Raw genomic sequence first — 13065 nt, 5'->3', positions numbered from 1 at the left:
TTGGTTTGCTTTCCCTTTTTTTGGAATCATAAAGAAAAAAAATATTTTGAGTTTCAAAATTATCATCAAAACCAGCTTCCATCGTTTCAGCAGTAAAAGGAAGAGCCTTTTTTTGTTGTGATAAAGTGTGTGGTACTATCACAGACTCTGACCGATCCATAGCGATATCATCTCAACAACGATTAGTAGTGAATCATTACAACAAACCGAGAGCGTAGTAGAATCAATTTCATCATCATCATCATCTAATCATCAAATCATCATCGCTATTATTTGGTAATAGTTTTACAGCAATACCATCATGATGATTGGAAATTTTAATTTACGTAGAGATCGTACCAAACGGTATGAAATAATTCTGGATTGTCTTCCTAGGTGGAGTGTCATTCTTATATTGGTTCTTGTACTGTTGGTTGTGAGCATTCTAGTCGTTGTTTCTTTATTTGCCTCTCCATCTGCTTCCATTAGCATTACGAGAAGACACTCTAACGATATTACCAATCAAACTGTGGTTGGTAATTTAACACTAACACGAGATGTGTTTACTGGTTCTCAACCAATTGTTGACATTTTCGAGGATATCAGTGTTTATAGCATGGAATTTAAATATACCGTTAAATTCAATCCGATTGAAAAGGGAAATAATACATTTGCAGGTATTTTGAAAGACGACTTGCTCATGAGAGGTTATCTTTATGGAAGAAATTCCAAGGATGAAGAATGGAGGTTGATAAATACGAACAAGGAAGATGAAATCATTACTAGATCTCTCGCATGCACACAAGTTGGATATATTGGACCTATTTCTTACAGTGGATGTTGGCCAACGACAATCTTTTATTCGAGAGTTATTCGATATTCTCAATACAAGACAGAGCTCTATTTCTTGAACTTGGAACAAGTACATAAGGCCGGATTATTAGAAAACGTTATTGAAACTTCTTTTGTGGCAAACAACCCAAATTATTCGAGTTATGAATTGGGCTTTAGAATGACCTTCTCAGTTTTGGCTTTGATTCACTGGATTGTATTTGTTGTGGTTGTTGCTTGGTCACAACAATGGACAAACTGGCATACGACTCAAAAATGGTTAGTGGTGCTGCTATTCCTTCATATTTGGTATCACGAGCCATTGTATCCTGCAATGATGTACACAGGTTGGGAAGGTTTTCCAATTGTTAACATTATTCTAAGTGTCTCATTCGTGTATGGATTTTTATTCTATTTGCTCGTTTTCTTCCACTCTGTATTTAAGGCACCAAAACACAGAACCTTTATGAACTTTTACTTTACAAAGATTGTCATTGTTGGAGTTGCTTATATTTTAACATTGATTTTAATGATTTGGAGCAGAGTGTTCAACGTTGCAAATCCAAGTTCTGTAGATATTTCATCCATTCCAGGCTATGTTTATCTTGTCGCTGCCAATGTTGTGTTTTTGGTGTTGTGGGGAATTGATTTAGCATACTATATTTTCCGTTCAATGGGAGCCGTGCTCAAATTGAAGCAAAAGTATTCTGGTAGATTTAGGGTTATTGGGTGCTTTAGTTTCATAGTTGCTGCATGTTTTATTGGAGTGACCATAACTGCCAATGGCTTTAGAACTGATATTCAATCATTGACCTTCTTATTGTTGCACGGTATTGTTTATGTTTACTTTGCCTGTTTGTCAATTCTTTTATTGCCAGGACCAAGAGAAGAAAAGAAGCCTGAACCTCGCACTGTCACCATTGATCCAACTCAAACAGACAATACCAAGACAGATACGACCAACGCCAAGGCAAACAGCCCAAGAGACAATGCAGACGACGATGAAGTTCAAATCACAGATGTCGTGCTCTCCAGAAATGATGATGACGAACATGTTTAAAGTGAATTTATTTTGTATCAAAACTAAAAAGAATGCCGAAAATTATTGAATGAAAACACTCTAGTATTTGTTTTCACCCAAACTCTTAGTGTGTTGTTGGATTTAGTAAGGTTACTTACTGGTCTCCAAAGTTACAACTTGTTCAGCTCGCATGAACAAATTGCAGAGAGAGATTGCATCTTTCTTGTGAGGAGTGTGGAATAGCCAAAGCTCTTAGCAATGACATCTTCAACATCCTCGTAAGTCACCTCGACTGTGCTTCTCTTGTCATTCAATGGATCCCAAATGATGAATTCTTGTCTAGTTTGTTGATCCACAAAGTCCGAGCCGCAGCTGAATGGAATACCCGGTGAGGATGATGATGGAGGTTGCTGTTGCTGAGAACTAGTGCGGAGTGTCAAACTGGTCGCCTTTGAAATACTATTGGCGACCACCTTATTTCTTCGAGTGGTTGAAGATCTACTTGATTTAGCAACGCTTTGATCGACATAGTCTTCGTCATTTTCGTCATCGTAGTCATTGTCGTCTTCGTCCTCTTCATCCTCACTAAGGCCACTGTTGCTGTCATACGAATATTCATCATCACTGCTTTGGGATAATCTTGAAGAAGCATCGTTGGCAGAGAGATTTTGAGAGTCGTTGTCCTTATAAAAGGCATCCACTTCGAAGAGAGACGAAGATGAGGAAGAAGATCTCATATTATTCTCAGAAGTGCTTGTTGATGGAGCAGTCACCCGATTCAGAACACTTGAAGGAGAAAGGCTGAGGGCGATTCCTGTGGTTGTTGGTGTCAGTAATTTGTTTGACGAAGAAGAGGACATGATTTTGCCGTGTTTTGAAGATGACGCTGTCGTATCGATGGTCAAGCTTGGTCTGTTATGGCCAGTGTTAAGGGTGATACTACTATGATCTCCATTATTGCTGCTGCTGTTGCAATGACTATTACTACCATTACTATTGTTGCTACTATTGGTGGTGTTCGTCATTGATTTCACTTTCTTTGCACCATTCGCTTCCAATGTGGGCTTTCTTCTTCTCTTCTTATTTTCATTGCTTGATGATTTTGCATTGCTTCCACCTGGTTTCATGAGTATTGGTTCATAATGTTTGTTGGCAGCAGCACTAAGTGCAGCAGCCGTGATACTCGAAGGAACCGTGTTGGATCCATTGTTACCTTGCTGACTGCCTCGGCAACAGGGGCAAAGATAACCACCTGATTTAATTTCGTATCCGTTGCTCTTTTCACAATTTTGATGGACCCAACGATGGCAACTATCGCATCCAATCCATGGTTGCTCCTTATCATCCGCATCACTTTCTTTATAGATTTGATTGCAATAAACACAAAAGTGTCCCTTTCTGTGATTCGTTTCATAAAATTATTATTATGGAGCGATTAAATGATAGAGAGTCGTTCGTGTTCATTCATCAATTCAAATAAACGTTTCAGAAAAACCTACTTGTAATGCACTGCAGATGAATATCATGTGGTGGTGTTTTTATGAAACGACATGGAGAAGAGCACATGGTCCATATGTTGTTCAACGAATTTATGAAAATTTTCATTCACGGTTATTCATCATCAATTTTGGGAGTTTAGATGACAATAATGAAAATTCATGTATCACCCGAAAGTGTACAATCATTATTATTATATCATCATCATAAACAAACATTTGAATTCATCATCATAACGATCAACATTCACGCTACTTACATCCACAAGCATTGCAAAGCATGACCGGTTTTCCTTCCTTTGTTGTCCAGCCTTTGCGCCATAGAGGAGTTTGATTGGTTTTGCATTTAACGTTTCCGCACACGAGAGGGTATTGTCTCATGATGATGATAAAGAAGAGGTGGGGTTGTTATTCGTATTCTTTGATAATCGCCGTAAACTACTATAGGTATCACTGAAAAACGAATGAACCAATCAACAACAAACAAATAATAATCAACAACAATCGTTCACCATGAGAATAATGAGATTCAATCATATTATGAGTATGTACTCATCCTACACAACTTACCTCTTGAGGAGGACGAACGGATCAACTCGATATGATCAGCAGCGGATGATTTTACTTCCCAGACAGAAATCTCTCTAAGGCAAACAAACAAAGAGTTTTTCGATTTTTTTTCTCACAATTTATTTTTCGCTCAACTGCCAATTTTGTGAACGTGCATCTCCCCGTATTAAGGCGGTTGTTGATACAAATATGGAAGTCTTACTTGGTGGTGTCTTGCGATATCACAGAATAATATGATTTCCCTCATTCGACTACTTCTACCATATCTCAATTCTCCTTCGATTGAGAAGTGAAGAGAATGAGATCTTTCATGGCTTCTTCCTGAGATTCATATCGCCTTAATGGAATTTTCTCTGTGGATGGCTCTTGCTGTTCACAACCAGTTAGTGATGGTGGCATCAACACCAAATAATTGGTAAGAATATCACGGATAACCTCAACTTTTTTCACTAGTGGTTTCAAATATTGAACCAAACAATCTGACAACAGAGCACTGGTTTCAGTTTCCATTTCACTCACATCCTTAATTTCTCCATTCAACAACTTCTTCTCGAGTTGGCCTTTCACTTTCATAATTGAACCACAAAAGAAGGAATGTTTTTGATTTTTACAAATCTCTTTGGCCATCTTGACAAAGGCATTGGGTTCATGGGTGAGTCCTTTCTCTTGTAATTCTTGATCCACACGACGCATCAGAGTGGCCAAAAATTCAACTGTTTTTGTGAGATTGTAAATAACCTTGTCATTGAAATCACAAAGTCTCTTTCTGTGCTCTTCAGAGTGAACATGTGGCAATACATCGTCAAGAGTATTCTCGAAAATCATGTACCAAATACGACCCTCTCGCATCGACTCTGTGATGAGCATTTCATTCGTTTTGTGAATATTCAAATACCAATCGGATTTGATCTTGTACATGAGACCATTATCAAGAATCATGACATATCCTTCATGACCTTTTTCTTCTTCAATGGCTTTCTTTATGGATTTCAAATCAGTTTGTTTGTTGATGGTTTCATTGGTACATGTTTTGACACATTCAATTCCATATTCCATACAAGATTGTTTCATTTCATGATATGGTACAAAATTTCCTAGAATGGTTTGCCTTAGAGCAAGCAACGATATGAAAGGAGTATTTCCATAATTTACAACCACACGATGATCCGGTGAAAAGTATTCAAATAATGGTGTGAAACCTTTTGAGATCCAATTCACACAAAATCGAATTAAATTTCCAGAAGCAAGATGCTTGGTTTGTTCGAGTAAGGAGGGTGCGTTTTCAAAGCTCAATGTGAAAGGAATGGTTATTGAAGATGAATCTAAATTATCAAGGTTCCCAACTTTACGTTGCGAGCAATAGAAAATTGGTAATTGCTTTTCATGCATTTGTTTTCGTTTTTCGTGATATTTTCTCAATTCTTCCTGAAAGTTTGTGTTTGTGATTGATGAGTCTCCATACTCATTCATGGAATTTTCATGAACCTCTTCATTATCACCATCCTTATTCAATAATGCATTATTACGAGTCGTATTCTGTGGTCTCTCTATTGAGCAATTCCTTTCAATGCCATACACAAATTCCTCAATCGACTGTGAATGCTCATTTTGATAGTCCAACTTGGTTCTAAAACGTAATCGAAAGGGAATGAGAGGTGTTTCTTGTTGTGCTGTGTCAAGACTAGAATTTTTATAATCATTACTCTTCAAAAATTCAATACATGGTGTACATAATGAACCATCCAATTTTTCCAACAAGAGAAATGGGGTTTCCTTTCCAGTTTCTCTTTTCAAATGACTCAACATTTTTTCGACAAGTTTCACATTGCATTCCTCTCGCTCGTCGACATTAAAAAATTTAGGCATGGATCTGTAGAGTAAACGTTTCGATTCCCGATCAAAGACAAGTCCTCTAATTTCTCTTCTCAACATTCTCCTCTCAAATTCATGTGGATCCAAATCAATGACGAGTTGATTCTTGGAAATTTCCTTGATCGGGATGGAAGGAAAACTCTCACTAGATACAATTTTATAGCTCACAAATGTAAAAGGTCCATTGTGTTGAAAGGTGAATCCATAGGTTTGGCCAATATTTTCAATGATTTGATCCAAATGTTGAATACGAGGATATTGGATCGGATGATGGGCTGACACGGCACTAGTGGTGGTTGTGTCTTGTGTGGATAACATTTTTTTGATGGAATGATTCACCTCTATGTGAATGTGTGAATCATAACAACATTTCATTTGATGGATCATAATTTGGTGCAATTATGAAATGGCATGAAGGAACAATTTCATCTTGCAACAACACTTTTCAACTTGTGGTGTAGCATTAATAACATGATGACGAATCGTCCTCAGGATGAATAAAACTATAGTTCAACATGTATTTAAATATTCGCACTAATACTTCCATGATTAATCTCCTCAAAAGTAATTCCCTCATTTCTCAAATATTCCAAAACAGCAGGTTTGATTTTTGGTCCTTTTTCATCGGAATGATTTCCAGCTCCATAAATGATGGTCAATTTGTTTTGTTTCTCTGATCTCAACTTTTCAATTCTCTTTCGTAAAAAGTTCATCGCGTTGTCCACATATTGTCCATGCAGGTCAATTTCTAAATCGCCCTTGTCCTTATTGAGATGTTCAAACATGGTTTGAGCCGATTCGAGTTGATACTTTTTCATGAGTTCTTGATGCTTTTTTCCTTCATCACTTAATTGTTTGGCGAGTGCTCCATCTCCACTTTCGTGGGCTTTGGAAGCTCTCTCAAAACAATCGGACATGAGTTTCGACTCTTCACTAATCTTCTTTTCGAGCTCCTTAAATAATTTCATGGCTTCAGTTTCATGTTCAATGAATTGTTTCTCAGAGGAATCATATTCCCAACCATACTTTTTCAATTCGGCCATTAATCTCTTGTAGACATTCTCGGGTTGACTTGTGTTCTCAATTTTCACTTGTTTGGTATCCGAGTCCAAATCTTGAATGTTGATTTTGGATGAAGTCTCTTCTTGCAATTGTTTGATCGTTGCACCTTTAGGTCCAATGAGATATCGAGCCAAAGAAGCAGGTTTCAATAAAAAGGAATTTGTAGCCGAGTCAAAATTAGAAGAGGAAGCATTGGTTGAAGGTTTTTGAGAAGCCTGATCTCCCAACACTGTGTTTGAAACTTTGGAGGGTTCCGAGGAGGTTGTAGATTTTGCTGAAGTTGTGTTTGTTGTTGAGGAAACCTCCGCCTTCTTCTCTCCGACCGATGTTTCTTTCGTGGTTTTTACATCATTGGTTTTCACTTCGGGTTTGGATGCAGCAGAATTGCTGTTGTTCTTGGAGGATGACGACTCTCGTTGGCCTGAAAAGCAATTGCCCATTTTTATTGTGTCTTTCAGTTCTCGCGTGTCGACCCTGTCCTTTTTCAAGGAGATTTAAGAGACGAGAATGGGCAGGGCATGAGATATTTTGGCAAGTGAAAAATGACACCTTGATGGGAAACCTTGATTGAAACGATTCTGCGGTGGATGAGATGCGATTAAAATGTAAATGGGCAATTCTATGACCGTGTGATATATTCTTGGAAATGCCCTCCAACACTGTACATGTTTCAGTTTTAATAAGGCCATCTTTTAATTACCTTATTTGAAAAGTCTGTCTTGCATTTCTTCCAAAGGGTCGAAGCAACTGGCATCTTTTTTTCTCTCCCTCACTTGCTTTAAACTGTCACACATGCTTTTGTGTTTTGGCAAATGTTCTCTTTGACATTTTGCACAGCAATATCTTTCGATTTTACAAACAACACAAAATTTTGAAGCTGGCTGCCCACAATTACCGCAAACATGGTCCTTGTCCAATCGATACTCAGCAGGGTGAACATTCAATACAAGATGTGGCTGGATGAATTTCTGCTGTTCATTGTTGAATGCCATCATAAAATCATATATCTTACATGCTAGAGTTGTGTCGAGTGGAAATTGCAAAGCCAATAATTTTAAAACTGCCACACTCACTCTGTCTTCAGAGTAAATGTCTTCGAGTTGTTTCATTCGACTTTTTACCCATTCTGCTTGGATGGCAAATTGAGGTCCAGGTCGAAATGGATCCATCTTGAAATTAGTTAAAAAGTCCACACTATTCGGAAAATCAGGGCATATTACATCATTAAAAATATAATAAGTGATACATTCCCATGCTCCGAATAATTCAAATTTGTGCATGGTTTTGCTTAATGGCTTGGTTGGATCGAGATTGTGATAGTATTTGCAAAAAATTTTTAGCGATCATGGTCCTGAATGTGTATCGTTCGTCTAAGGTGTCGGCCATCATGGACTCTTTTTCTGGAGGAATGTCCATATGCTCATTATACAGTAACTTTTGGACGTCAAGATATTGTTTTGTTGCCTTTTCTACTCCCTTCTTTCTTTCCTTTTCAGTAGGTTTTAACAACGTGACATCCCTTCCGAAATAGGCATTTTCATCTATTTTTTAGCTTTAGCACGACAAAGATCACTCATATCTTCCAACTCAAGTCTTTCCATTTCCTCTTCGATTTGTTTTGAGCAAGATTCATCTGGAATCACCTCTGGTTGTTCCATTGTTAATGATGATCATCACCAAAAGAATATGGTTTCAAATGTGAACGATGGAAAGTTGATGTGCTTCCGCAGCCTTTCCGTATGATATAATATCTAAAGCACTCTCCACAATTTCTTTCCTTTCCTCTTCTGAAAATAAATCCTTTCCTGCATCATAAGATGGATCTTCTCTATCATTTCATATGAACCTCTCATTAAAATTTCACATTCAATTTGCTTCATTAAAAAATCTTGCAAAAAGTTGAGCGTGACAAAAGTGTCAAGCTGTTGAATATTAGTGAGCAGCATGCAATTTTCTTATGGTATATTCTTACCTTATCGTTTCCTTTTGTTGATTTTGTATGCTCTTCAACCTTAAATTTCCCTCGTTCTTCAGGATTTGGTACATAATAATTACAACTTAATATTTTGTTTGTCAAGTAATTGCTAATGACATTTGATGACAAACAAATTTTTTGTTGAGGAGAAAGTAGGTCCCACATTGTCTTGTGGTGAATATTGTGAGCAAAAAAGGAGAGTCTACCATCGTTATCAGAATTAATTTCGCTCTCACCGATGTTTCTATAGCTGCAATAATATCCCCATTCTTTGCAAAGGGCATCTGCCAATCTTTCGAACAATTTATAGATATCCGATCTGAATAAGCCGAATTTAATTTAATTTCCCATTTCCTCAATTGTTTGTATTTTCACTTGATTTGTTTCTGGAAATGGGATTGGATCAGATGGCTTTGTCCCTAATGATTTTTTGTTAGTACTACTCCTACTGTTGTTGCTTTTAGAAGTATTATTGGCTTGTTGAGTCTCTTTCTTACTTTTCTCGGCCGAGGAAGAGGGCTCAACCTTGCACATGACAGCAATCGGCGGCTTTTGGAGCAGTTGTTGTTGAGAGGACGTAGCAGGACGACCCACAGCCGACGCTGCAGCTGCTGATTGCTATGGTTTGATCTTTTAAGGCATTTTTTTTTGAAAAGGACGCGTTGAAAAGAATGAAATCAACAACACAAGGGGTAGATTTCACAACAAAACAGATATTTGAAAATATCAATCCCAATATATTAGCATCAGCATTTAATGACATGATTCAAAATCAAGACATCCCAAAATGCTGGAAACAAGGATGGGTTAAATTAATCGGAAAAAAAGATATAATCACAGACTACAAAGATCTAAGACCAATCATAATCATGAATATTGGATATAGACTCCTATTCAACATTATAACATTCAAACTTAAAGATTGGGCCGAATCAAATATCAACATTAGACAACAAGCATTCACCCAAAATCGAGAAACAACAAATCACTGCATCCTCATACAAGCCCTCATTAACAAATTCAAAAAGAAAGGATTCATTCTAACCAATATAGATATTGCTGCTGCATATGATTCCATTGAACTCAAAATCATTGACATGGCGCTCACCCACTGCAAATTCCCCCAAGAACTTAAAAACTTCATCATTAATGCTTACTCAAATCATCAAATCCAAATAGAATGGAATCATACACTATCAGAAAAATTCACCAAGACAAGAGGAATCCCACAAGGATGTCCTCTAGCTCCTCTAATCTATAACTGCATCTCCCAAATGATTATTGATAAAATTATTGAAAGAGAAAAACTCCCAATCACTCCACAAGATCTAGACATTGATGATATTGCCACACTTTGTTTTGCCGATGATATGTCAATTATCAATTCTAACATTACTCTCCACAACAAAAGACTCAAGAAAATTAACAGATGGTTCAAACAAATATTCCTAGAAATTAATCCATCCAAATCAGTTACAACTTCACTCCCTAAACCAAACGAGGCCTTGATTAACAATACCAAAATTCCAAACCAAGACAACCAAAGAATCCTCGGAGGATATCTTTTTGAATCTAAATTATTTAAGGAAGAACTAGAAAAAAGGAAACATAAGATGATGAATATCCTTAACATCCTCCCAATTAATCTGATTCAACCATATAATCTCAAACAAGTAGTCACATCTAAAACCTTATCCCAAATTACACACCTTGCACGCAGTAATTCAATAAGCCAATCTCAATTAGAATCATTCGACTCTTCAATCAGAAACCAAATCAAAAGAAAACTAAATATTGATGCAAGAACACCTAAAGAATGCCTATACTTACCAATCTACCAAGGAGGAATGGGTATTCCATGCCTTGAAATGATGACTGATATCATAACCCTAAGATCATTAATTAATATCTCATGTCACAATTACCAACTCATGCAAGAAGCGGTAAATGATGCTATCACATCAACATTCAACACCAAAAAATCCAAAAACCTAAATATATTTGAAAACTTCCACCACATAGCAAGGAAGTATGAGCTTAAAGTTGATAACTGCAACTACATACCTCAACTTGTAAATGAAGAATCACTAAAATACCATAAGAAATGTAAAAACTTTGAAGTATGGACTGATGGATCTAAAACTGAACAAGGAACTGGATTTGGTATTATTTTACAATCCAAAAATATAACAACTAGACACAAATTCAAACTTGATCCAATCCATAGCAATAACTTAGCTGAACTACTAAGTATTGTCTACACTCTCCGATTATTACCAACAAAATCAAAAGCAAAAATCTACACAGACAGCGAAATAAGTATCAATTTGCTATCAAATCCTAAATACCGAGGACCATTTCTCCCCTTAAAACTGAATTTGAATTCCTCAAGAAATCTAAAAACCTACAAATCACCATCATCAAAGTTAAAGGCCACCAAAATAGTGGTAACATTCACGTAGACAAATTAGCCAAAAAGGGATGCACATCAGGAAAATTGATAATTCCTCACAGACAACTTACCCAAAACCAAATTATCCTCAAATCCAATAACCACTGGATTCCAGATATTGCAACATTCATCAAGAACAAACAACTTCAGAAATGGAATGAATCAATAACTTTGAAGAGCAGGAATAAGTTTAACCCTTCTTGCATCTTCCCAACAACATTCAATTTCATGAAGTCAAAGAATATCTCTCCCCAACAAAAATATGCAATCTGGAGAAACATGCACAATGTTCACATGAAAACATTTAAACAACAAACTCACACCTGCCCCAGATGTAATTGCACCGGAACTATTGAACATTATTCCACACGTTGCACATTACTATCGGAGGAAAGAATGTATGCTAAACAGCAGATGAAGAGGCTTCTAAACATTGAATTGATTCCCCATGACCGAAATGAAATTCTAACCTCCTCCAAATTCCTTATCGACAGCAGAGGAATCATTCTTAACTCCGACACATATTTTACAAGAAGAAAACAGGACATCATCAAGTACTGGGTAGACATCCAAGCAATTCTATCGCTCTTGATGGGTAGAGCTTTTAATCAATACTGGGAAAACGAAAGACCTGAGGCACCGAAGGGCCAATAAATATTTTTTTCAATTTTTACTGAAGGAGTTGGCCACCCGTGCAAATATTGGTGACCAATTCTGATGATTGAATTTGGATATAAGCCTTTTATAAAATATGTTCTGAACATTTGCATCAACATTTCTGAATTTTATTCTTTTGGAAATCTTTGCATGATTTGACGTTGGAGCTTCCTTTTTTGAATCTCCAATTCATTACTCCGAATTGTCTATACTCATAGCAATAATATTGCTATAAGGAAACAAGCTCCAAATCAGCTTCTTCAAACCAAAGAGCAAATTCCTTGCGCTCCTGAATTACTTCTTCGCTGTTTCTCATAGCTGGTTGGGGTAATCATCCCGATGATGTGGTTGATGATGATGAGAACTTACACTACCTCCATAGACATACTCCCTTCTGGGTGGAAAAATTTCTTGTAGGATCTTCTTCGGAAGATAAGGCCCGAGATGGGTAGATTGAATGTTCTGAAAAGAACGGAAGTGTTTTGTAACAATAAGGTTGACTGAAAGTATGGCTAAAAAATGTCAACAAATCCACAACCAAAACAGCTCTCCCTCCCATTATGTTTAGAATTCAACAACACTTTGTGTTGTATTAACTGGATTTTGCCTTATTTATCATTGATTTGCTCAGTGATTTTCTTTGACACTTTTTGTCTGCGATTGGCTTTGGCCTTATCATTGATGGGTTCTCCCACGATCTTTTTTAAATTTTATCCGTCGTTGATTCGCTCAATGATGTTTCCGTCGCTTTATTGCGATGTTTTTCAAGGAACATGGTCTATATCAATTTCTTGTTTAAAATTTTATTGAGCTAACCTTTTTTTATGATCACTTGCGGTGAAGTAGACATGAATATTCTTGATTTGTTTCAAAATTAACAATTTGTTTATGATTTCTATTCTAACAAATTTATTTATATGATCTATATTCGTCCCAGAGCTATTATCCATTCAATGTGGATTTTCTCAAAGCAATTTGAGTATTTTCATCACATTCTAGTATCCATTTCTCGGGACAACTGTACAACAATAAAGGTTGTTGGTTGACACTCCATCTCCAAATAAGTGACACTTCCTGGAGAGGAGACAGCAACTAACCCAATGGTATTAATCTATTATTGTTTGAAGTTACATAACAATTCTCTTCGTGA

The 13065-nt window shown here is 36.7% G+C and overlaps 6 protein-coding genes across 6 annotated transcripts; 2 read left to right on the top strand and 4 right to left on the bottom strand.

Annotated features, from left to right (window-relative positions):
• Positions 1-301: 301 nt before the first annotated feature.
• FDP41_000960 (uncharacterized protein) lies at positions 302-1870 on the top strand (the record flags this gene model as incomplete). Its single annotated transcript, XM_044713576.1, has 1 exon — positions 302-1870. The coding sequence occupies one exon, from the start codon at positions 302-304 to the stop codon at positions 1868-1870; it is 1569 nt and encodes a 522-aa protein (XP_044564520.1).
• Positions 1871-2001: 131 nt separating this feature from the next.
• On the bottom strand, positions 2002-3708 carry FDP41_000959 (uncharacterized protein; the record flags this gene model as incomplete). Its single annotated transcript, XM_044713564.1, has 3 exons — positions 2002-3229; positions 3331-3340; positions 3588-3708. 3 exons carry the CDS (start codon positions 3706-3708, stop codon positions 2002-2004), a joined length of 1359 nt encoding a protein of 452 aa, XP_044564519.1.
• Positions 3709-4164: 456 nt separating this feature from the next.
• FDP41_000958 (uncharacterized protein) lies at positions 4165-6087 on the bottom strand (the record flags this gene model as incomplete). Its single annotated transcript, XM_044713553.1, has 1 exon — positions 4165-6087. One exon carries the CDS (start codon positions 6085-6087, stop codon positions 4165-4167), a length of 1923 nt encoding a protein of 640 aa, XP_044564518.1.
• A 203-nt stretch (positions 6088-6290) lies between these two features.
• On the bottom strand, positions 6291-7271 carry FDP41_000957 (uncharacterized protein; the record flags this gene model as incomplete). The annotated part of the gene is made up of 1 exon (XM_044713542.1): positions 6291-7271. One exon carries the CDS (start codon positions 7269-7271, stop codon positions 6291-6293), a length of 981 nt encoding a protein of 326 aa, XP_044564517.1.
• A 261-nt stretch (positions 7272-7532) lies between these two features.
• On the bottom strand, positions 7533-8111 carry FDP41_000956 (uncharacterized protein; the record flags this gene model as incomplete). Its single annotated transcript, XM_044713531.1, has 1 exon — positions 7533-8111. One exon carries the CDS (start codon positions 8109-8111, stop codon positions 7533-7535), a length of 579 nt encoding a protein of 192 aa, XP_044564516.1.
• Positions 8112-9477: 1366 nt separating this feature from the next.
• On the top strand, positions 9478-11268 carry FDP41_000955 (uncharacterized protein; the record flags this gene model as incomplete). The annotated part of the gene is made up of 1 exon (XM_044713520.1): positions 9478-11268. The coding sequence occupies one exon, from the start codon at positions 9478-9480 to the stop codon at positions 11266-11268; it is 1791 nt and encodes a 596-aa protein (XP_044564515.1).
• Between the last annotated feature and the right edge of the window lie 1797 nt (positions 11269-13065).

The sequence above is a fragment of the Naegleria fowleri genome (genome assembly GCF_008403515.1).
Source record: "Naegleria fowleri strain ATCC 30894 chromosome Unknown tig22, whole genome shotgun sequence".
Lineage (NCBI taxonomy): Eukaryota > Heterolobosea > Eutetramitea > Acrasida > Naegleriidae > Naegleria > Naegleria fowleri.
The sequence above is the reverse complement of the archived record's forward strand: the minus strand, read 5'-3'. Positions and strand labels throughout refer to the sequence as shown.